Genomic DNA, 25963 nt, shown 5'->3' with positions numbered 1-25963 from the left:
GGCAGGGGCCAGTCAGTGGTCTAGGACTGGAGGACAAGCTCCCTCATCTCCAAACTATGAAAACTCTCTCCACTCTTTGGTAAGAATTGTTTGAAGCTACATATTACTTTCTAGCTAACAGTTGAAGGTTCATTTTTGTATAAATCCTGCATATCATTAATGAAAACAGTAGGATATCATTACAAATGAATTCTTTGCTAACAAATGGTCTGGTTCAATTGAACAATATAAGACATGTAGGGTGTGTCTTTCACCATCTGTTCCTGGGGCATCAGGCTTCTATCCTAAGGACAGCTGGTGCTAAAACACTGTTATGAGATTCCAGTACCTTTTCACAAACCCATAGCTAATTCTTATCTAAAGCTCACTTTGTAGAGTAAAGATAAAGTAAAAGATTTAATATCTTTGCATTTATATCTACTTTTTTTTTCTTATGTGGTAATCCTATGGGTTTTTTCTCATTATACTATGACTAACGTATTACAATTGGACATTTTTACATTTAAGTATTATTAACTTATTGTTATTGGGGAACATTAATTACTATATTGTACTGAAAAGGACAAACTTTCTATACAGAAGAAAACACAGGAAAGAAACTACAGTATTGGGGGGATGGGAGGAATTTGCATGTAATAGGTTTGAAAAATCTCTGAAGGGTTTTAGTTGCTGTCTTTCCTTTGCTGGTACAGTGTCAGGAAGGGGAAAAAGAACTGATAGAATATTGAGCAAGGCTTTGGTTAGTTGTTAATAATTCTAGTTTCCAAAAATATATAATTCCTTTTTTCTGTGACTAACAGAAATAAATATAAAAGAAATCAATTTCCTTTTCTTCACACATTTTTCAATTATATGTAAACAATATGTGCATCTTAGAATGCTAACATTATAACTGCAGTGTTGAGCATTTAGCCTTTTCATACCTTAATATAATCAGATCTCTGTTGCATTAACTTGACTAACATTTTATGCTGACATGCACATCAGCTGTTTCCTCACCTCTTTTTTGAATTAATCTTAACCTGTGCTTTGCTTCCTGTTCTGTCTTGACTTTGCCAGAAAAATCGAGTTGAGCAGCAACTTCACGAGCATTTGCAAGATGCAATGTCCTTCTTAAAGGATGTCTGTGAGGTACTATTTCTCTTCAGATGGTGCCTTTTTGTGTTTCAGTTAATTCTACTTACATATTTCTATTAAAATCTTAAATTAGCACAGTGTGTGTCCAGTCTTTTGCCTCCAACACTTTGCCATTTTAGTTTCTAGAGCACTGCAAGACCAGAATCATCTTTGCTTATTTCTCTAGAGAAACAATAAAGATAGACATAGAGAACTATTTTGTGGCAGTGTACAGAATTTGTGCATTTACTAGGGAAAATATTCCAACATATGTTCATACATTTAATTTCTGAAGTTTATAACAAAATTTTGGAATTTGTGTAGAGTTGGATTTGGAACACAATCACTTAAAGCCTTGGGCTAAACCCGTATCTGGCTTCTGTAACCATATACCCTCAAAAAAGTCACTACCTTTCTGAATTCTCATTAGGAATTTTTGCCCAAATGGTGATACTGATTTTATATTTTTTCTCATGTGCTACAAGGCTTTTTAGTTTTGGTACTCATTCTGGGTTTTTTTTCTGTTCAGGCTGTGTAGTAGAAACTAAATAGCATTATTGACCTTATAGTAAGCTTTGTTTTAAGAAGCAATCATCTCTTTGTTTCTGAGATGGCTTTCATTTCACATCTCTAGATATCTTAGTCTTTTTCCAGTTTATTTATAGTGCTAGTAGGTGCTTCTGAAGCCTTCCTTTTTCATTTTGCATTTCATTTGCTGTCTTGCATATCTCCCAAAGTAGAAACCATTACAATATAATGAATTAAGCAGATGTATATAATAAATGACCTTTAGTGCTCCTCTTAACTCTCAACAGCAGTCTCGAATGGAGGATCGCTTGGACAGACTTGATGATGCCATCCATGTGCTACGAAACCATGCTGTGGGGCCTTCAACAAGCCTGTCAGGTGGCCATGGAGACATACATAGTTTATTGGGGCCATCCCATAATGGGCCAATTGGAAGCCTAAACTCAAATTATGGAGCATCTAGCCTTGTCACAACCAATCGACAAGCTTCAATGGTAATATTTTTTAAAAACACATTAATAAATAAGGGTTTTGTCTGTAACGGTTGCCTTCTAATCTCTTTAAATCATAGTAGAGCCTAAAAAGTTACAGCTTGATTGGAATTTGTGCAATGTACACTTTCTGTGAAATTTATCAAGAATACTAGAGGTGCATTGATGGTAGAAAAAGAAATGGCAGACTGCTGCACCTGCTACTGGTTTCCAATTAGAAGGGATTTGGGTGGTGGGGCATGGAGGGAAAGAGGAGAAAAACTTAGACTTTGGCCTGGTCAGTGGCCCATAAAATCCTGCTGTGACCATATGCAGAAAGCTGAGACTTTCTGCTGAGAGCATTTGAGCTTATACATGCATTTTTTCCAGATGTGTAATAATTGGCAGAACAGTTTTCTCCTTGAAATGGTGAATAGGGAGATTGAGTGGGAAAAGCAGTCAAGAAGGACAGAATTTCAAGCGTTCTGGTCTGGAAAAGCTGTTTATTGTAAATTGGAACTAGTCTTCAATAGCAGATGCTGGCAGAAGACTGGAAGGAAGCTGTTGGAATGTGGAACCATAGTGTGTACAGACTCAAAATTTAACTTCTTTTTTTTTCCAAATGAAAACGGGTTTTGAGCACAGCTGTAGTGTAAGTAACAATCAAGAGGAAACCAGTTTTAGATTAATCCTTAAGAAGAGTGAAATAATTCAGTCTATCTTTTTTAGTTTCTTTTTAACATGTGAACCATTCTGAGAAAAATGGCATTAACTCTTTTGTAGATCAAAAATATTTGTTGAAAGCATTACACTACATAGCAAATTAAATCTGCTCATAACGTTTTGCTTCCTTCACCCTCCCCCCACCCCAAGCTTAAACAAAAAAATTTTTTTTAAATGCTTATTTTGGTGTGCCATGTGTTTGCATGTTTACACCATAATTTTAAAGACCAGTTACATGCTATGAAATTTTCTATTATAAAACAGATTCACAGCTGGGTACTGGGTGATCAAGGTAAAATTTCACCTATCATCAAAATAATTAGGTACCCCAATTGCTTAAGGGTTTGTATTCTATAAAACAGAATTAGTTCCATGTGTTCTCCTTCAGAGGTCAGATATCCATTTATATTAATTTTAGAGCCAGTGCAGTAAACCTCAAAAAAGGCTGGTACTTTCCTGTAAACGTTTGGTTTTTGGGTTTTTTGGGTTTTTTTGGAGGGGAGTAGGGGGCGGTTCAGCAGCATATGCAACTTCAGGCATTCCCATCATTTCACAACAGGCTTTAAGTAATGAAGCGGGTTATGTATAAAAACTTTGAAATTAGAATGCTCTCTTCTTTATGTTTCCCATGCATTTAAGGAATGCTGTAAAAGGGAGAATTTTATGGTATTCCAGTACATAGAGACTGAAGTTGCATATTTATGGTGGAAAACTGTAGCCCTTTTAGTTGAAATAATGTGTTTCTCTGAAACTGCAGTGACAATACTGTTTTAGCAAAGGAGATTTTTCTGTCTGGGGTGTGAAACCTTCTGATCTTTCTCTTCACTCTGAATTGTTTATGTGGTTAGTATATCCTCCTGTTTTGGTATGTGTATGAGTTGTGGCTGATCCGTGATTTGTGTTGAGCCATGGCGACATCTGCCCACCTTAAAGTTGCTCAAACAATCAGCACATTCTTTGAAATGCCATACACCATCATAAAGCATTTTAGGGTGCATCAGAGTATATAGGATATGACGGCTGTTGTAGAGCAGGAAACTAATTCCCTGCTCCCTTGTGGAGGTATCTTTCAAAAGGGTGGAGGGGTAACAAATTAACCAGTTGGAAAACAAAATGCAGGATTAAAAGAGAGACAGAGGGTTCGAACAAAAGAGCTTGAGCAAAATATTTCATGTGCTGCTTTTGGTTATGAGTATAAATCTAGTGTAACCAACAGCAAACTTTGGCCCAATATATAGGTTAGAAACATATTGAATTTCCCACTAAACTGGGCATAGTCAGTCAAGTGTAGATGATGCCAAAGTGTATTGAGATGCTTTTTTAAAAAGTTGTGTTCTAGACTAGGCTAGGATTAGCTTTATAAAGTTTTAGCAAAATATGTACCAATGGAAAATTGCTGGCCAAACTATATTATAAACCAGCTCCTCAGGAAATCGGCTTAAATTGTTTAAACGTGGTTGTGTGGTGATTGTAGACTAGCTCTGTAATACTGTACTGGATTTTTATTTTTGATTGAGAGTTGCTATCCATCCATCTAAAACAAACAAAAAAAAATCCAAAGAATAAAGCAGCAAATGTAATTTTGGGCAGGAAAACAAGAAAGTGCATAGCAGAGGTTGGCATCTAGGCTTAGCGGTATACCAACTGGCTGTTCTTTTGGTACAGTAGTGATCAAAATGTATATGGTCCATACATATACATAGGAAGGCCATAGATGCAGTATTCCACAGTCTGTTCATTTGGAAAGCTTTATTTATTTTCAAAAAGAAAAGGAGTACTTGTGGCACCTTAGAGACTAACCAATTTATTTGAGCATGAGCTTTCGTGAGCTACAGCTCACTTCATCAGAAACCTGTCTTTATTTATTTTATCATTCTTTTCTTTTTAAATGGTATCAACACAAGCAAACGGGAGGAAGAATTCTAATGAGAGAGAAAGAGAGTTTTATATAATGTGTGTACTGGGTTTTAAGAGATGGGCCTTTGTTTGCTTATTCAGTAACTAAATCTCTCTTTTATCAGAGGGGTAGCCATGGTCGTCTGGATCTGTAAAAGCGGCAAAGAGTCCTTTGGCACCTTATAGACTAACAGACGTGTTGAAGCATAAGCTTTCGTGGGTGAATACCCACTTCGTCGGATGCATGTAGTGGCATATCTCTGTTATATTTTTGGAGGAACCTTCCATAAAACTTACATTAAGGAAATAATAAGCTTTTATCAGCCAACACAATGCATATGTTAATGGAAGAAATCAACATTGATAAGGTTTTTATGATTTGGAATGTATTTCTCTACCCAAAGAATTATGTTCATCTGGATTTAGCAGTAAATGAAACCTCATCTTCTGCAAAATCTGAATACAAGACGTTTTAGCTCTTTAATAATAATAATAAATTAAATTTCCCTAGAAGAAGATGATCTTGGCAGAAGAAGCTAGGAAATGAGTAATTTAACTCCTTTTTATGTAATTAGTGTAGCCAGACATGGTTTTATTTTAACATTTGCTTAATTTTTGAGCCAGGTTTATTTTAAAACTCCAGTTGGCTTCATTTCCTGCTCTCTGAATGTCCTTAGTTTCTATTTTGCAGGGCTGTCCATTACACTTACTGTGGTCTTTATTCAAGGAAATGTTTTAATAACTAAAAGTCATCAAATATTATATGGCCAGTTAGTGTGTTTTCTGTTTACTGGTCTGTAATATAATGGAAAGGGCACAGCATGGATTGATAAAAGCCAGGAAACTGAGTTAAGGATGAAAATCAATCCTTAGCTCACTCTGTTGTTACTTTTTAATATTTTTATCAAGTCAGTAATGGTGGTGGGGTTTTTGGGTTCTTTTGGTCCAGATAGAAGATGGCTGCCAAGAGTGTCAATAACTATAAATATAATAGTAATAACTGAATTTTGCCTCACTGGGTATGAGTTCCCAGATGCAACAGGAATCTCCGAAGAGTGGGTGATCTTTGCAGGATATACCATATCTGCTGTAATACCTCTTCACCAAAGGGCAGTTTAAGGCCCCAAGCTGCTCTGTCCAGTCTGTGCACAGGTCTCCATTGATGTCAGTGCAACTCTATAGAGACTATATTCACATAGAACAACTTGTGGAATTGGGGCTGAGTTTAGAATTTTGACTCCTGAGCTCCATCAGGTGTGTCTGCTGAGTTTAACATCTGCACTCAGCATACTTTAAACTTGGTTGTGGCCAAATTGACCAGGTCATGTAGTTCAAAAACCATTTAGTCCAGATTTCTACCAGAGCTGGAACCTGCTTTAACCGTAACAGAGTTTAACTGTCCTTAAGTACAGTTGTCCAGCTCAGAAACAACGAGGAGTCTAGTGGCACCTTAAAGACTAACAGATTTATTCGGGCATAAGCTTTCTTGGCTAAAAAATCCATGCATCTGAAGAAGTGGGCTTTTTACCCACGGAAGCGTTTGCCCAAATAAATCTTAGTCTTTAAGGTGCCGCCGAACTCCTTGTTGTTTTTTGTGGATACAGACTAAAATGGCTACCCCTCTGATACGTTGTCCAGCTCAACTCTCTGGCCTATCTATGTAGGTGAAGACTAATTCTCAGTTTCCCAGCTTTTGTGAGTTATGCCTCCTGATGGTTTGAATTTAATATTTAGAGTGAAGCATGTGAAGCAAAACTATACTTAACAGGAGATGGGTTTATTTTCCTACATATCATTCTAAAACTTCCCCACTTAGGATAGTCTAACACAGTTTTTATGTTTCATCTACTTTTTCATTAATTATATCATCAAAAATACTTTGCAGAAAACCTCTTTTCTCCATGGCCCTTTAGGATTACTACAGCCCACTATTTAAATTCATAAATCATATCCGGTTAATCCAAATCAGTTTGCAAATGCATTTTTTTAAAATTTAACTATAAGAAACTTTAGATTAAGTAGTCAGTGTTTACAATCATGTTATGAATGGATTATCCATGTATGCCTGTATTTAGAAACATTTTAAAATAAATATTATTCACTCAGTAACCCATAATAATTGCTCTATATCATGTAAATACTTTTAAAGAGCATTTTTAAAACCCTCATTTACCCAATAGATTTCAACATGTCTTTGGGAGCTTTTGTGGTTTGCAATTTAGTGAAAATATGTGCTTTTGTAGATAACAAAAAAAAGTAATATATCTACCACACATGGTAAATACCTAAACTACTTTGAAAAATATTAAGATATTTGTATTACATTTTAGGTTGATTTGCTTCCCAGATTTTTCTTAAACTGTTTTTCAGTTACAGAGTCATAAAGCATGTCTTGGTCAACTGATTTCAATATATAAAAATGGAATATAAAGGGAAATTGAAGTATCTTTAAGGTTTACTTAGAAGTAAACATGAAAACGTCTAAGTTAAAGTTCAGAACAATCCTTTTTTGCTTGAAAAAATTAAATCCTGCAAATCCATTATAATGGACACACTGGCACCACCTTACGTATAATAGAGCACCTCTTTCAATAAACTACATTAGGAGAATTGCCTCGGGATGCACAAATAATCAAGATGTGGATTAAAGTTACGTACTTGGCATAATCAATAGTCCATGCACTATTGTTTACACAGCTAGACTGAATGAGATCTAGAATTAGTTCACCTTTACTCACATGCAGGTTTTTTCATTGTCTGCCATTGTTTTATTCTTCTTGCTGTGGAGCAACTCATTAGACTTAACGTTTTTCTGTTGTGAGAACTAAACCCATTGATCAAACTAAATGAAAACAAATCCCTCCGTGAGTGCCATAGTGTAAGTACAGCAATGGAGAAGGAGAATCCACAAGGCAAAATTATGTCATTTTTTGGAGTCTGACTTTTATTCTGAAGAGAAGGTTCACAATTATTGAAATTTAGACAAGTATTGCATGAGGATCAACCCTCCTCACTCAAATAGCAGGCTGTCAGCTGTATGCTAATGAGCCAAACAATTAAAACGCCATCCTATCTGGCCTTAGTGAGCAGGCCGCTCTACTGAGACAAAGAACTGTTTGTACACCTGTTGTGCATGTGGACAGTCCCATTCTAATGTGGTATAAAGATTAGAGTAAAAGCTTAAGGGATATGGTGAGCAAGGGTTAAAAGGGACAACAGTGACTGTGAAAGTTAAATTTTCCAGGAAATAGAAGAGAAACATTTGTGAGAGGAATCAAGTTACAAAGAGAGAGTTCTGCTAACTTCATTATGCTGAAATATTCCAGATTGCGTGCTTCAAACAAGTCCCATTCTGCTGTAGTGTGATATAACAGGATGGTGGGGGTTTTTTGTTTTGTTTTGTGATACATGTGTAAATACTTCCACTGCTATGCAAATGTTTTTGTTTTTCTTATGAAGATATTATTTTAAGTGTATTTCTGTAACTGGTGTTTGTAGCTGCAATGCAAAAAACATATTGAAACAGTCTTAGGGAGAACTGCAGAGTCTTAACAAACGTTTTGTATTTGAAGCGTTTATTACTAAAAATATCCCAATGTTCATTTACTAAAAAGAGGGAAAACATACACACACAGCCCAAAGAAAGCATTAAACGTGCTGATGGGATGAAAAGGTGAAATCATTTGAGTTAGGATTCAGTTACAAAGGAAAGTTAAGGTGCTGCAAGCTTTTCACATCATCTTAAGGGGGCCCAAGCCTTTTGATGAACTGCGTGCATAGAAATCAGTGGGAATTGAAGGCATTGGGCACCTTTTAGGAGATTCTGGCTGAGACCCTCCCAGAATCAGTCCTTTAATTAGAATTCCAGTGTTTGGGTGTGTGAGGGTGATTTCTCTGGTTAATATGAAAGCTGTGAGAGAGAGAGAGAGAGAGAGCAGCAGAGTACAATTTATAAAATTAAGCTGTTATATTGGATCTAAAGCATTTCTGCTTGGGGCTCTATCTTTAAATTAAATTAAAGTTAATTAAAGTTCACCTACCTGTACTGTTCTTGAAAACTTGTGTGTTAATCAACTACGTACAACTGTCATCTCTCACTGTTAACTTTAATTCAGTTGATTATTCAAGGCCAGAAGGGATCATTGTGCTCATCTTGTCTGACCTCCTTTATAACACAGGCCATAGAACTTCCCCGAAATAATTCCTAGAGCAGATCCTTTAGGAGAACATCCAATCTTGATTTAAAATTTGTCTAATATCTTCAGTTTAAATCACATACTTGAGACCAAAATGAACACATTTTTGATGTGCTGGTCAATTTAATAATATGAAATACTTGAAGTAAAATTTTTCTGCAAAGCTCATTAGCCACAGTTGTTTGCTTCAATTTTGTGAGCATACATTTCCAGGTACTGGAACCTAGTGTTAGATTCAGCTTTTTTAATTTCCAATCTATTTTCTGAATTTGTCAGAATTGATCTATTGTTCTGTCATTTTTAGATTATCGCTAGATTTTAAAGTTGCCAAGAATCTGTCAGCTGTTATGTTATGTTTGTACATTGCTTGAAGATTTTTTTGTAAATAGGTTTTGGAGCTTACTTGCCCCTGAAGACATCTGATGTCTGTAGCTTGAATAAAAGCACCCTCATGTGTTAGGATTAAGCATAACCAGAATGAAAAAAGCACAAAACCTTCAGAGCAGAATATAGCTAAGTCTTATATTAAAAACTTTTTTTTTAAAGAATGAGTTTCACGTTCTCTTTTTGTGAAGAGGATTGTTTTGTATTGTAGGCTGAATTTTCAGAGCCCAGGGCTGCCAATGCTCCCACTGAAATCAATCACAGAATTTGCACTGGCTGCAGTGAGCAGGATTGAGATGACTGTATCTCCAGTAGAACTTTTCTCATAAATAAACACTAGTACATACAAAAGATAATGCATGTTCTCAGCAAATACACTGTAAATAGTGCCGAGCTATCTTGCTTTGTGTGATGGATTATTGGATACAAAACAATAGATACAAATAACAGACCAGAATGACCTGGTATTAGCTTGCTTGCTTGCTTTTTTTTTTTTTTTTTTAATTCCTTTCTTGTTCCTGTGTGTTAGCTCATAGAAAACAGTGTATATTAAACAAAGGATAAACTTGCATAAGGGTATTTATCTCTCTCTGGGCAAAACCCATACTAAGACATGAAAGGTAAAAGCTGCATTAATTACTCAAGAGGGATTCAAAGCTCAGCAGTTTACTAGGATTGAAGGATTTATTGAAAAACAGTGGTTCTCATGTGTAACTCCAGGCAATAAACCTATTTAATTAAAGGCTTAATCTTCTAGTTGACATGTTTGCTACTGTTGCAATAAAAAGCCTCATCTGTAGCCAATTTTTGTAAGTATAAAATAATGACCGTAACCTTGGTCTTTTCCTCTTAGTTTTTTTTACTGTTAATTGCATTATTTTGGTTTTTGTTTTAAAACTAAATGTTTCCCAAGGCTTGTGTGTCAAGAAATTAGAAGCTTTAATAAGCAAGTTTTCCAGATGATTTTAAACTCAGGTTGCATTTCTCATTATCTCCTCTTTATAATTTTTTTTAAAATGTAAATTTTTAAGGTAAAAGTGTTTAAATGGATAGCAATGAAGAGTTTTCATTACTGGGTAGCAGTTTTCTAATGAATTTGCCTGCTAAAAACAAAAATCTAAATGTCACATTTCAGAGTAGCAGCCGTGTTAGTCTGTATCCGCAAAAAGAAAAGGAGGACTTGTGGCGCCTTAGAGACTAACAAATTTATTTGAGCATAAGCTTTCATGAGCTACAGCTCACTTCATCGGAAGTGAATAAATGTGTATATCCTTCGCTCATATACATAGGTGTTAAGTATCATTAGTCCAAGTTTATGCAAAACTTGAATTAATTTTTTTAAGACTCCTAATCTTCAGGCACATATCTGTTAGAAGTAGGTTCAGTTTTAGTCACCTCATTTTAAGAAAGAGTAGAGATTGAAAAGGTCCTGAGAGGGACAGTGAAGATAGAGACTGCTGTTCTTTCATGTGATTACATACTGTAATGTGACTGATAGATATTACCATATTTGCCTGGAAAGAAGGAGAATGAGAGTACTTATTGAGGTACATAACATAAAGGTATTGTGAAAATAGATCGTGTTCTTCTTTAATCTTATTTCATAAAACAAGAACAAGGGTTTAGCTGATTTTTGATCCCTGGCACATGAGGTCAAGGCCATTAATTCAGTAGGACTTTATTTAAAGAACACAATTTTATGACTGTTAAAGTTCACAGCTACGCAAACTAAACCAATGGAAATCAAATCTTATGCTTCAGGAAAAAAAAATCCCTGTTCCACGGTATGACTCTGAAAATTTGCTAGGCTGTTGTACAATTATAGTTGGGTTTTGGTCACTGCCTGGAACAGTTATCTAATCCAGTATGGTGTAATCCAGTGGTTTAGTCCAATATATAGTCTCTTTCAGCTATAGCTTTCCTTTGCTGACTCAAGGCCCCAGTCCTGCAAATACTTAAGCATGTGCACAATTTTATTCACATGAGTTGATCCATCAGTAGATCTAATCTTGGATATGTGAAGTGTGGAATTTTGGAACACTTTGTATACTATGTAAAAGACTAGGCAACAGTTTACAAATATTTCACCTGAAAGAAAATCTGCCTTTTCTAGTATGTCCATATTAATGTCTCATTTCACACTATTTTAGACTACAATTCTTGATTTTTAAAAAAGCTTTAACACTCTATCAACATACTTACAGGTGTTGTTTTTCTATTATAGAAACACCCCGTATTTTACATCAATGTTGAGTGCAAATTTAGACTATGGATTATTTCCTTGGATTAAATTGGTGATGGGAACAGTTTTGCTTCTCTTTGCTTTAGGCTGGAACTCATCGGGAAGAAAGTGTCAGCCTCAACAGCAACCATTCAGTCCTGCCCAGTACAGTGTCTGCTCAGAGCACAGAACTAAATAATAAAACACAAGACAATTACAGAGGTAACTGTACTGTACTATTCAGTGGTAAATTAGGCTTTTTAATAATCCAGGGACAAGAATGCTATAGATTTAGGTAAATATGCATAAATACATAGATAAAATGGATGATGCACGTAATTTGTGACTTATGACTTAATTTCTATTGATTACCCATTTCACCAAGCTCTGGATTCTTATAGGAATTCAGGGATAACCCTGTTTCATGCCACTCCCTGATCCAAGTTCCATGTGAGACCTCACATTACAGCCACGATTCTTCCAGCTGAAGTGAACTGGCTAGAACCCCTTTGCAGCGCTTGGTTGCCATTTGTAAATCAGCCAGAGGAATCTGACAAATGTGATTTTTATAATACACAACAAGCCTGTATTTCAACACATGACCAATAAAGACAAAAACCCTAAAGTGCTGTGGGGAGGCTTCCTCAATTCTTAGCTTGGAAAGTAGGCCATACAAAAGAAGGCAATTCATGCACCAGCATGCCTGTGCTGTTTGGGGTTTGCATTTCATACTTAATGTGCAGGAGTTGCTTACTGCACTAAATATATCTGTATATATTGAGCTTAAACACATCATATAGATCCAGTCCTGCCCTCCTTATTCTGTCAGCTCTGCTTGCTAGATTGCAAATAGCTGTGCTGTAACTAGCTCTGATATAGGAGTCTTGATCAATAACTGCGTACATTCTTTTCCACTGTTTTTGCACCATCAGCTCTATCACTAACAGCTGATGTATATTTCTCCCTCTGCAGGAAGCTGCCTTAATCCTAACACAAGCTTTTGCATGCTGATGCATGCTTTCACCAAACCTCTACATTCTATGCCAAATAATACTCCTGAAATGCAATCCAGTATTCTCTATCAGATGTCTTGTGTCATTGTATTCCCCAGGAAACGTTTTTCACTAAATACTGAATAATCTTCCCAGAGCCTCGCACTCTGTGTATAGAGCATTAAACCTAGGTTTCATGCATAGCAGTGGACAGAAATGATTTGTTCAGTACTGTAAATCGTTTCCGTTTATAATTAGAGTGCTGATATGTGAAAGCTCTAGGCATTTGCCTATAGCTTAAATATACAAAACTCAAAGATTAAAGCATGATAGTCAAAATAGATCAACCCCGAACATAAATCTACCAGCCGTTCCTCTGAATATAGAAAAGTAAAAATTCATCGGCCACCCGCAAACATCTCAGTCCCTCCCAAAGGCCAGAGAAGTAAATGATCTTGCAACACGCTCTGAAGGTCAACAAGTTTAGGTTACTTTGGAGCAAGAGGATGGGGAGTGAATTCCAAAATCAAGGGTTCTTCAGAGAAAATGATATAGTAGCAGTTGAATTTGGTACATCTTACCTTAAGAGTTAAAAACAAACAGTAGTGAATTTGGTCAAATTCAGAGACATAATCACAAACTTATGAAATATTTCTGCCTAACTTTACTAATTATATTATCGAATAAGTTTTGTCTAATAAATTCCAAAGAGTGTATTTATCTGAGGTTAATGGTTCTCTTCCATGAGAGAGCTCATGTGCCTTGTTAGTGGGGTAGATCAAAAGGTTACAGTGTTACTGCCAGATATGCAGTCCTCTGACAGCCACTCCTTTTGATTGCTACCTCCTTTTGTTTGCTCCACAACACAAAAGTCAAGTACAGTATGTCCCCATAACCCTTCTCATATCCACACTGCCACTGCTCAGTTCCTTCCACTGACCTCCTACCCCACCTCCTTCTTCTCCACTCGCCTCCAGTCCTCTTCAACCGTCACTCCCTGCCTATCCCTGTCTCACCTTTCTTACCATGCAACCTCACACACTAACCTTCAGGCCTCTCCAAAGCTTGTCCCACCCCCCTTCTCTATCTTAATAAACAACAAGGTGGAAACTCACTTGCGATTCACTTATATTTTCCAGCATGAAGGGGGGCTGTTCTCCTGAGTATTATTTATACTGAGCTGTGTGTGTTTGCAGCATTGTCAGGTGGCTTGCAGAGCCAGTCTGTGGCCATAGGTCCAGCAGAAATCAAGTCAGAACATAAGGAGAAGGATGAAAATATCCACGAACCTCCCTCATCTGATGACATGAAATCAGATGATGAATCCTCCCAAAAGGATATCAAAGTTTCATCGAGAGGAAGAACGAGGTATGATCTTGGTATGCCAGCAAAGGACTCTACTCTGCTTCTTTTTAAAGTGCAGGCTGTTTTGCATATTGTGTCCTTACCAATAGCAGCGAGAGCTTGTAAACCATTGGTAACTTTAGATTCAGTCTCAAAGCTTCCTTTTTGTCCTATATCAACAAGCTTGTGTTTTAAAATGTTGACTTAATGTGCATATATCAACAGGCAGAACATGGTATTTTTACACATTGGCATTTTAATAATGCACCGAGGAGTGAGCAGAAGATTTTGAAATCTTATTTTTACACAGTTTTGAAGTTAATCATAGTCCTCTCTACACTGTGTGCAGCTATATAGTTATCACAGTTTGGAGTGGAGTGATAAAGAAGTCCTTAGCCACAAAACTTCCACTGGATCTGCAATGGATGATAAAAAAGGGAAAGTTTCTGAAAACTGCACAAATAAATGTTTAATAGGAAAGAACCATATTTTTCATAAACGTATGAATTTATTAAGTTGAAAATTATTTTATAACTTTTAATGCAGTTGAGATGTTGGAAAGCTTCAAAATCTATTACAGATGTTTTATGCATACCTGAAATAATGGTTGGGGAACTCTGAATTTGGGAAGTCCACCGACCAATGAGTAGGCAGCAAGTTTGCGATAAGTACCATTGCTTCGCCAAGGGTGAGGCATATTCCTCCATTATTCTTGGAAAGAATGTGCTGTCTATGGACACCGTACATATACATTTTATTTAATTCAAAGTCAGCTAGCAATGTAAAAGCCATCGAGACGCATATTTTCAGGGAAAACTGAAGGTGGCAAGAATGGCAGCAGCAATATATATATATGTTTTTATCAGTTTGCTTGTGTATATGTGCCACTTTGAAATGGTCACTTTTCTTTTTCAGATGAGGCCATTTCTATGCTTCCACTGTTAAATGGATATACCAGCATAAAATGAATCAAATCGGAATTTTGATCTAATATGGATATTTTAGCCATGTCATTTGCCAAGCACACTTGTGATGTTTATACCTGTTATTAAAATGGATCCTGACCTCCAAAATATCTATAAAACTTTTATCTTCCCTGTTGTTTTTTTTCAGCAGTACTAATGAAGATGAAGACTTAAACCCAGAACAGAAGATCGAAAGAGAGAAAGAGAGGAGAATGGCAAATAACGCTAGAGAACGCTTGCGTGTACGAGATATTAACGAGGCATTTAAAGAACTTGGCCGTATGTGTCAGCTTCACCTGAAGAGTGAAAAACCACAAACAAAACTGCTTATTCTTCACCAGGCTGTGGCAGTCATCCTCAGTCTAGAGCAACAAGTCAGAGGTTAGTAGGCTACCTACCACTGTGCTTTCACAGCTAGGGGGTTGTTTTACTCATGTAACACTTTGCAGTCCCCTTTACTGCATGCATCATGTTTTTCATTTGCATTTTTCTTCTAACACACACAGCAACTAACCAGATGTACAATTTATTAGAAACATATTTGCCTTCATGTAAAAATGTTAACATACTTTGGGAAAACCCAGGGACTGTTCAAAATAAAATAGGTTTAGGATCCTTTGATCCTGTGTTTGCTCCTTTGCAAGGAGCCATCTCTTCATTATGCATCCAGAATAGACTCATTATGGAAAAGATTGAGGAATGTCCTGCTTTGATTTGCAACATATGCTTATTTAACAGTATGGAAATTTTAGCAAAAAAAAAAGGGGCGGGGTGTCCTGTAATTTAAGGTTAGTCCTACACATTTCTATAAGAGGCAAGTAAATTTGATTGGATTTAATTAAGTTTAAATTACAGTATACATTACTATGAGTAATGCCGTAGCTACTTATTGTATACTTTATACAAGAAAATATATAAAAAATTAATTCCATGATTTATTTTTCATATGTTCTCCTTTCCTCTGTCTTTCACAATTCACGTTTTTCTAAAAAAAGAATTTTTAAATGGAAATAACATGCACTACAAGCTGGTGAGAAAGTGAGTTATTTGTAAATTGATATGACTTTAAGGAAAACAACTAGAGAAATGTACTTGGTTTTCACAAAAAGAAAAGGAGTACTTGTGGCACCTTAGAGACTAACCAATTTATTTGAGCATAAGCTTTCGTGAGCTACAGCTCATCCGATGAAGTGAGCTGTAGCTCACGAAAGCTTATGCTCAAATAAATTGGTTAGTCTCTAAGGTGCCACAAGGACTCCTTTTCTTTTTGCGAATACAGACTAACATGGCTGCTTCTGTTATACTTGGTTTTCTTTTACTTCTGTCTCTGCAATGTACATTTTTCTTAATTCTTATCAACAAATACACATCTGTGGCATCTTTTAGATGCCCCTTGTAGAGGTTATGTTGAAAAATAGTCCTTGATAACATTTCCATTCTCCGATGTTAATGGAGCTACTGTTGACCTTAATGTGTAAGCTCCTTTTACATTTATGGCAAAGAAATGATGAAACAGACATCTGAGCCACCTGTCTCCCTTGTGAGGTTGATGCCTAAGAGAATTGGGTGAGCGTTCTCATTTTTTCTCCCTTTGGGCTGGTTGAACAACTGTCCTTCATTGTATTTCTCATCTGATGCATTTCCAATATGAGTGTAAATGTCTTGCAGGTGTGGATGATGTCAACTTTCATGTTTGCTTAATGTGTTGTATCTCTAAATGACACCTAATGTAGTCTGCTGCTTATATTGGCAACTTACACCTCATTTTTACTTTCACCTTCAGTGGTATTTTGCATGGTATATCAAAAAAATCACTGGAAGAATATGTGTTAGAAGTGACAGTGTGAATAATGACACTGAGCATAAGTACTTTGTGTGAAACATTTGAAATCTTACTTTTAGGCATAGTTTTGTTGATACAGCTTTTAATGAAATTAAGTTCCCTTCAGAGAACACTGGATGAACACAGTTATTATGGCGAGGCAATGGTGTCTCTATAGTTAAGGTTGCAGCCAGCTTTCAGTATGAAGTCCTGTTTCAGCCCCTTTGCAACTTTGGCTTGGAAAATTGATTTTACCTGAAAAATTACTATATTTTCTCTGAAGGCAACAGATTATTTCTATAAAAGAGGACAAAAATTCATCAAATAATTTTTTTGAGTTACAGGTCAATTTAAAATAAAAACTACACTGTTTTGAAACTCTGAGTTTGGCCTAATATATTTTTGTTTCCCACCAGCTAAATAATGGTTTGCCATCACCTTTCAAAGCTTCCACTTAGGTGAGCCTTCTTGAAACTCACAGACCAGCTATATGTGTAGGAAAAAAGGGTTGTACTTAAACAAAGTTGTTAACAATTTTTGTTCTCAGCAATTTGGAGGCCAATCCTGCTCATTGTTGCTATTGGGAGATTTTGCCAAAGATTTTAGCAGAGCAGAAGAGACACCATGTGTGCACATTGCCCACAACTGTCAGATTTTGAATTATAAATAACAAGAGGGTATTTCTGTAGCTGATGGTCAACAGAGTTCTTCAAATAGCTCAAGTGGTAGAGCCGATAAGTATGGAGTAAGGTGATAAGGGTTTCAGTGCTGGGTCTGCAGGTTGGCATATTATGAAATGGTTGTAATTTCTTCAGTTGTATCCTTGGTCCTACAAAAAAAAAACCTGACTTTCTTATTATTACTCAAGACCCCAAAGAGAGAGAGGGAAATCCTTACATTTCAGATTTTTGGTTAAATTTCATTGACAACTAAAATGTTATCTGAACATGTTGATTAAATTCAGTAGTGGTCTGACATTTAAAATTACTCCTTTTTTAAAGTGAGTGCATCTAATAATTCTTTGTGTCCCTTTGTCTGTCCAATGGGACTGTATTATACCACAAAATTTAAAACCTCCAGGTTTTTTCAAATTTTATTTTGGCTCATGGAAGAGGCAGTCTTCAAGAACAGGCAAAGTAACATGTTTAAGAAATTGCCATGATTTGAAAACTAGACTCAGTTCTCTGTCATTGAAGCTTATTGAGAAAAAACATGACAAGCATGAATATTTTTGCCAGGTACAAACCGGCAAAGGCTGACATCCTAAAGAGAAAGGAAATATAGTAAAATTACTTGTCACGCTAGATGACCCATCCAAACATTCTCCTGGCTTAGTGGAAGTGTGCCTAGGCCCATTTTGCAGAGATAGTAAGTATGGAACTGAGTATGACTTGCCAAAGTTATGTGGGAATTTTGTGGAGAGCAACGAATACACTGCTGCCACCTAACAATACTAACTGGCTTCTGAAAACTGAGTGGCCCACTGTGGGTAGTTTGAGGACTATGCAAGGAGGATGAGGAGCACCCCCACAGCCAATTCAGCTGCCTTTGCCCTACACATTACTAAGGGCCAGCAAAAAAGCAGTATAACATGATTATTGTCCAGCAAGTTGAATGATGTCATCACTGCCCTTCAGCACAGGGGGACTTCAGCACAGGGGCAGAATCTCACTGGTCTGCATTTAAGGAAATTGAAAACTCCAAAGTGCATTTTCTTTGGTTTCAGTTTAGCAAATTTCTGTGGTAACAAAGGGTCATATTTTCAAAGGTGTTCAGGCACCTCAAAATACAGATTGGTGCCCATTGGAATTTTCAAAAGCATGTAGGTGGACAGGTCCTATTAAAATGAATAGGCACTTTTGAAAATCCCACTTGGCACTTGTCTGAATCTTCAGCAGCCTAAATATCTTCAAAAATCAGAAACAGAAGCCGTGCAAAATGGATAGCTTTCTTCAGTACCATGGCCTATTGTGAATATGCTAAATGCCCACTCTTGGTAGCAGTGCGTAGGATGTTAAGGGCTGTTTTCTCTCCTGTGACAGAGAGGAACCTAAACCCCAAAGCAGCCTGCCTTAAGAGAAGGGAAGAAGAAAAAGTTTCTGCCGTATCGGCAGAGCCACCAACACCACACCCAGGAAGCCACCCTGGGCTTAGTGAAACTACCAACCCTATGGGTCATATGTGAACACCAGCCAGGTATGTCTCTTCTTCATGTTTGTCAGTGTGGGGACAGGGTCCCATCAATACACTGGGATGGCTGTAACTTGATTTACTGACTGAAGTCTGAAAGCTAACAAAAACACAATTTATGTGATTATTCTGAGTAACTGAAGCTACCAGTGGACATGAGCCTCTTCGTTAAAGTGCACTAAGCACTTCTGTACATCTGAGCCGCGAGTAAGAATATTCAGATGTGGGTTAGTTATAAACCAAAGAACCAGGAATTTTAGGTAGCTTCTTTTTATTTGCATGTGTTGTTGCCTGCAGATATATTCTCCTGAGTCAGGTGGCCTTCATGGTGTGACCTCAGAGGAACTACTCATGACTAGGCTAGATAAGCCAAAAATAATAGAGATTAATTGTGCAGACTCAAGAGGTATAAATATCTCACTTGTTTAACTATCAACTCATCAATTGATTCACACAGCAACTCAAAAAGTCAGAAGGGACTTTTCATTTCAAATAGAAGAGGATTGGTATTTGGCTTGAGGCCAGTCATTTAAATCATACCACTTGTCTGACAGGCATTACTTGACTGTCTGTCTTTGCAATCTGCATTAGAAACATCTTCAATAAAATCCTATTTTATGTGGCTACAATTTTAGCTTTTTGTGAATCAAGACACAAAAAACCAGTGTTTGTTTGTATTGTCTCATGTAGCCAGGTGGTTACTATATCGTTCATTTGAAAGCTCCAGCCGATGATCCCATATTGGGATATCAGTATGTTTTTCAACAGAATTGGTAAAAATAATGAAAAGCTGCTTTTGACCCTGCAAATTCCTGTTAGAATTCCTGAAAAAAGTACTTTCCTGGCTACTTGGGCTCATCAAAGCTATTAATTCCATGGTCAGGCTCCAGTGCCTTTATTTTCACTTATATTTTACAAAGACAAGAGATTACATTTTTGGATGTATCGTCCATGGATTTAGTATCATAGATTCTATTAACTTTGGTCAAAGTTGTGCAGCATATCCTTCTGCAGCATCCTGGAATTTATCCCAAGGTAGCTGCATACCCTCTAAGAGACCTTCCAAAACATCAAGGTGGCACTGAAATTGAACCTTGTTAGAGAATATTTCCGGTGATATTTTTCCCACTTCCATAGCAATCAGTCAGCTCCTTCCTCTGTAAACTAGATTGAAGAAATATTCTTTTTTCTACCTAAAAGCATAAAAAGCCCAACTGAGTTCCTCTAATTTTTGTTTCATTTCACACCACTATAATAGGCCCCTTCTAGTTTGCCAAAAGACAGTCCTGTCAAATCAACACAGTTGATTTTCATGCAACGCTAAGAACTGAATTTCTCCACACACTTTTACAAAGAACTTGTAGCAAGAAGTAGCATGATGTCGGTAAACCTTTAAGTAATTACAGTATTAGGGTAACAAAATCTGAACACTGATGAAAAAGGTTGTACTGACTAGTTACATACAACAGCATGCACCTTTAATGATGCCAATTAGAATATGAATAATCATTTGTATAACTTAGGAAAAAATAAGAGCTTCTGTAGAAAGTAGAAATTCTGTAGAATGCTCAAATAAATTGGTTAGTCTCTAAGGTGCCACAAGTACTCCTTTTCTTTTTGCGGATACAGACTGACACGGCTGCTACTCTGAAACCTGTAGAAAGTGTCCAATTCTTAATGAAAAATGTTAGATATGTAGTCTTGGCAAAGACAAATTAAACAATTGTTTGGTTTTTTAGACCTGCACATTGAGTGTTGCAAATACTTACTCCCGCCTCCTACCACTTCCTAAACAATATATAAAATCATGATTTTCCAGACAAAAGGAAATTTTCAGTGCCATTCTGAAAAAGAGTAGGCTATTAACAGTTTTTCCCAGAACAGTTTCTTTAGTTGGTTGTAGTTCTTTCATCTTTGCTAGGTTGAGACATTTATTTTTAAAATAACACAAACATATGACAGAGTGATCATGTGCTTCTAAACCATACTGGATTGTTAAGAATTGTTCCATTCCATTGTAGGGTTTCGTTCTAAAGGTGAAGTTCTCCTTTGAGTTGAGGAAAAAATAAGTTAGTTTTGGTTTCTCTATGTAATAATAATCAGTGGTATCTTGTTGCTGCCACCTCAAGATTCTAATGGCTTTTCAGTTGCCTAGATAAAATGGACTTAGTGGTTTCAGTCCAATTCCTGGTAGACAGGTTTCCACATTATAAGAACTACCATCCAGACCAACATCTTAGCTGGCAGTTGCAGCTGAGAAATCCATGCTAGAATGGGCATGGAGACTGAGCTATTTTGTCAGCCTCACCAAAAGATGTTTTTCCCAGGCCATCTTCATGGCTCATCAGTGGAGTAGGATATGTTTGCAGTGTAGCTGGATGTGCTTGAGGGACACAGAATTACAGTAATTTGGTACATTTCATTTGCACTAAATTCACTGAAAAAAGACCTAAAGAAGAGCTCTGTGTAAACTTGAAAGCTTGTCTCTTTCACCAACAGAAGTTGGTTCAAAAGAAGATTTCACCTCACCAAGCTTGTCTCGCTAATATCCTGGGACCGACAGCTGCAACAACACTGCAAATATGATACAGCTACAGTCTAGATAATAGTGTTGCTAATTTTTCATTAATTGTTTTATTAATACAATTTGTCTCCTATTTCCATGCCAGAATTCCAGAATTATCGGTAGGATATATAGAAGGTGACCTTTCTTCACAAGGACACAGACAACTAACATTATATGAAGACACAAATCTGACAGGAGAAAACACTTGAAGCAAGAAACCCAAATGCAATCTTATGATCAAAGCTACTGGTCAACACCTGCATCAGAAGTGAAGATACAAAGATCTTCAGATAGAATTTCAGCCCATGAAATACTCTGAACATATCATTCTGTTGCAAGCAGTGTCGCTTCTGCACAATCAGAGACTGTTGAGATCTCTCCACTCATCGTGGAAGTTGCCTTGTGCCTAAACTGAATTGACAAATGCATTGTAACTACAAATTTTATTTATTGTTATGGAACTGTAAAGGTCTACATATAAAGGGAAAAGTTAACATGTTGAAAGCTGATAGAATTTCAGCTGATGCCAGCATTTGTTAAAGCTGTTCACATTCAGAGAACAAAGCCGTGACAACCGTTGACCCTTAGCATTCCCAGCATACCTATTAGTGTCTTAAAAAAGGAAGGGAAAAGTCTTTTGTTGTCATTTCCACTCCTTTTGCCATATGACTAGTGTTTTCCATGCAGTAGGAAAATATTCCTTGACATAGCTTTTTTTTTTAATGTTATTTTTGGTCTCTGGTAATCTGAACAGTTATGGTCATCGTCAGCTTCCATACTGAGCTCCATACTTCAAGCCATTAGAAGGCACAGTGAAGACCGCAGACAGGAGCAGTACTGTGACCATGCCATTTCTTGGATTTAAAAAGTGGTATTGTTTCCCTCAGACTTTCCTCAAATAAATATTTTTATTTCTAATTATAAACCAAACCTTTTTAGGCTTCTAGGCTTCATAGTAAAGCTTGTAACGTGAAGTGTAAATTGGGTGGGGAGAATCTACTTTGTTAGAATTGCTTTGTTTTCCAAGCAGTAAGTACTACATATAGTACATGTAAAGTGTTAGCTGTATGTAAGCACAAAATGCATTAAAATACAGAGGAGACTTTTCGGGCTGTAATTATGGTGAACTGTAAAATCCTAAATTCACCATGGCAGGTAGTGTGATGAACTAAACACAGCTGTGTGGGCTAATTACTTAATGGGAGATAAGAGCAATGGTCACCAATCTTTTTCCTTATTGTATACATTAATTATCTTGTCATTTTTGTATGGCTTGTCAGTGGAGAAGAATTCAGTGTGATTCAATCAATTGCAAACAAACCACCCCCTCCCAAGCCATATTAGCATTAAACCATTAAATGTTGCTCCACCAGAACAGTGTCCATAAGTATTCCTTTGTCACTAATGTGTTGATTGTTAAAATCCCTCTGAACTTCCATGGAAACTGTCTTCCACTGCAATGACCATGGGGGAAAACTATCAAGCCAAGGTTGTCTTAGTTATTGTTGCCACCAGTGAAATAGGCAATACCCAATCAGCTCACACACAAAAAAGGAACAAAACAATTAATCATTCAAATTAACTGAAATTATTTTAAAAGAACAAAAAAAAAAAGACTGTTAAAACAGACTAATAAATTTAAAATCATGTTTTGGATGGTTCCTAACAAACGGGTTGTTTGTGAAATTAGTGGTTTCATTCTATTACTTTAATTAATTTGAATACATCATCAGATAATATCTGACTATATCTGTGGCCTTGTTCTTCATTTCAGTGTTTATCAGCTAAACAAATTTGTCGCTTATGATGTGTGAAAGTGATCACGTGCCACTGCCGGGCCTTTTTCCTTCTAAGCTTGTTGTCTTTTTGGCTATATTAGACTTTGCAGTATGCCCAGAAGCTTTCCTTCATAAAATAGAAAGAAAAAAACATTTGGCTTATTTTTCACTGTAGCTAGTCTTTTATACAATAATCTTGTAAGAAAATTTCTTGAATTCTAAATATTACTCTTTCTAGATTTTTGAAATCGAAAAAGTTTTCAGTAAAAAGTTTCTTACTTTATTTTACTATATTAGGTAGTAAAAATGTAGGGTTATTTACCATAACATGTTCATTAATATCAGAAATTTACAATAGCATTGTAAGACCATAGTAGGGTTCTAGCATACCGTGTAGTACCTATGGAGTATTGTAAGAGCTAATTGTCCGAGATGAATTGCTTCTCATCTTGTTCTCCAGTTTCCATTGTTGGTTTATTGCAGATTTGTACCCTGTGTCAAATTTCAAGGTATTGCTGATAAAACCTTTTCAACCAGCAGCAAGAAGTTCAAAAAATTTTCTGTCAATGTAACAGAAAACACTATGTATATAACATTTATGTAGCAATAAATGTGCCATCTTTTTTAACATGGTAAATCAGTGAGTTTTTAACATTTCTCTTTCATCAGCGATTGTGTTGCTTGGAAACCCAGTGGCACAACAGCTTCCGTATTTACTCCAATAAAAAGCAAACAGATTTCTAAAGCACACCAGCTTAAATTGCAGGCACAAAATGGGTATGTGCTGCTCCCATTGAGATCAATGGCAAATCCCCCATTGATTTCAGTAGGACCAACAGCCAAGCAGTACTGGCAGCCCCCAAAAAGTGTGTGTGCATATGCAAACAGCAAGTTGGTAGCTGCAGTTGCTACTCCATTGCATATAGTTGCACCCCACACCTTCATTCTTCCTGTTTACAGAGTCATCAGGAAATATTTCACCTGCCCTTTAAAGGTTAGTAAGTTATCAAGTTCCAAGCCCTCCCTGTGCCATTGATAGGATTCATGGGTGCCTGAGTTACTTTCAGATTGACTGGCACATCTATTCAAGTTTTGTGAAACAGATGTGCACACATGAGGCTTGAAAATTTTCTTAGCTTTTTTCCCATTATTACAAATGAAAAAGGAATTGGGTATCAACTATGCATAAATAAATTATCATAGTCAGCCATGGTGAAATCTATTTACAGTTTGTAAACTGCAGTTTGTTTAAAACCAAATACTTTAAGTGGTAGCACAATTAAATTTGGGTCTCCTAACACCTTAAATAATGTTTTCTACATTTTATTTGTCTTGTGGCCTAAAATAAGAATAATAGTCCCAGAAAGAAAAGTTCTTTCTCTATATAATGTTAGAGTATCTTGAAAATAATTGTTTTAACTAAAGCCTCGTCTACACCAGAATAGGTTTGCTATTGTAGCAAACCCTCCTAGTGTAGATGCAGCTTTTGCTTTTGTCAGTATAATTTATACTGCTTCTTAGAGCAAAATACCCGACACCAGCAAAAGCACTTCTGTGCTGGTATTAATGGCATCTGCCTGTAGGTTTTTGCCTGTATAGACGCACAGTACACCAATTCTGCTTATTAACAAACCCTCACTTGACAGCAAAAAGTTGCTATTATCCGGCAGTTGCTAATAAGCAGAAGGCAGGTTTGTGAGACAGCAGCCAGGGGCCATGGAAGGAAGCACTGGGATGTGTCTTCCCTGGCTGAAGCCCTGCAAACCTGTGGGCAGGGCAGCAGCAAGGAGCGGGGCTGCAGTCTAGATGCTGGGGCTTTAAACAGGGAGTGGTGGCGCTGGGGCCATGGATCTACATGGTACCTCTGCCTGCACTCTCCAGGGGTCGGGGCTCAGCACATCCCAGTGCTTCCTTCGCTGTGCACAGTCCCCCAGTAGGGTGTGGCCTGGAGAACATAGGGAGAGGTACTGTGCAGATCCAGCATCTGGACTGCAGCCCCTCTCCCTGCTAGTGCTTGGCCCACAGCCTCCCCTTCCAGCCATCACCCCCTGTGTGGTCCCCATGTGGAAGCAGGTATGCTGGGCTGCAGCCCCAGAAAGAAGCCCTGGGACATGCTGAGCACCAGTCACGGGCAGGTGTGCCGGGCTGCAGCCAATACTTCCTTCCCTGGCTGCAGCCTTGCAAACCTGCCTGTAGAGGGTGCTTGGCATGTCCAGCACTTCCTTCTGCACACCTGCCTACAAGTGGGTAGCATCTTTCTTCGAAAAAAAAGTTGCCAATAAGCAGCATGCCATTGCTCAATATTAGGATTGCAATTACATGGTATCTACTGTATTTTGTAAATATAATATATATATCACATATCACTCCCCAACTGACATTATTATACTGGCAAACATTTCTAGTGTAGACCTGGCCAAATACTGTATAGGAGGCTCTATCTATCATGCAGGTAAAACCATCCTATGCATGTGGGAAGAAATGAATACTTTTGCCATCACATAGCATAACATTGCAGTTGTAAACCTTTTTCCTAGCCCTTGAGGACTGTGGGATTGATCTATCTGATGCTTTCTTCAGCACAGACCACGTTTCTATCCCAATACATTTTTTCTTACCCTGGTAATAATTCTGAATTCAGCCTTTTAGCTCTACTTTCTCTTCAGACAAACACCTGCCCTGTCCCACCTCTGAATGTCAGAAAATGACAAACTGACGGCTATGTGAGGAGTTGAAAACAATATATTTCTTTAAACTTCTCTCCCTTTCTTC

At 37.1% G+C, this 25963-nt stretch overlaps 1 protein-coding gene across 6 annotated transcripts in view; it reads left to right on the top strand.

Moving 5' to 3' along the window:
• The window catches only part of TCF12 (transcription factor 12), a 286435-nt gene extending 262616 nt beyond the window's left edge, over positions 1 to 23819 (top strand). For 3 of the 6 annotated variants that reach the window (XM_077828595.1, XM_077828593.1, XM_077828598.1), the window contains 7 exons: positions 6 to 79; positions 1932 to 2138; positions 11642 to 11756; positions 13723 to 13894; positions 14984 to 15216; positions 18700 to 18853; positions 21517 to 23819. In XM_077828595.1, the coding sequence (XP_077684721.1) occupies positions 6 to 79; positions 1932 to 2138; positions 11642 to 11756; positions 13723 to 13894; positions 14984 to 15216; positions 18700 to 18842 (944 nt within the window). In that variant the 3' untranslated portion in view covers positions 18843 to 18853; positions 21517 to 23819. The remainder of the gene's footprint in view (positions 1 to 5; positions 80 to 1931; positions 2139 to 11641; positions 11757 to 13722; positions 13895 to 14983; positions 15217 to 18699; positions 18854 to 21516) is intronic. The other 3 variants (XM_077828594.1, XM_077828596.1, XM_077828597.1) reach the window with 2 other exon arrangements.
• The last annotated feature ends 2144 nt before the right edge of the window (positions 23820 to 25963 follow it).

Source organism: Eretmochelys imbricata, chromosome 10 (genome assembly GCF_965152235.1).
Source record: "Eretmochelys imbricata isolate rEreImb1 chromosome 10, rEreImb1.hap1, whole genome shotgun sequence".
Lineage (NCBI taxonomy): Eukaryota > Metazoa > Chordata > Testudines > Cheloniidae > Eretmochelys > Eretmochelys imbricata.
The sequence above is the reverse complement of the archived record's forward strand: the minus strand, read 5'-3'. Positions and strand labels throughout refer to the sequence as shown.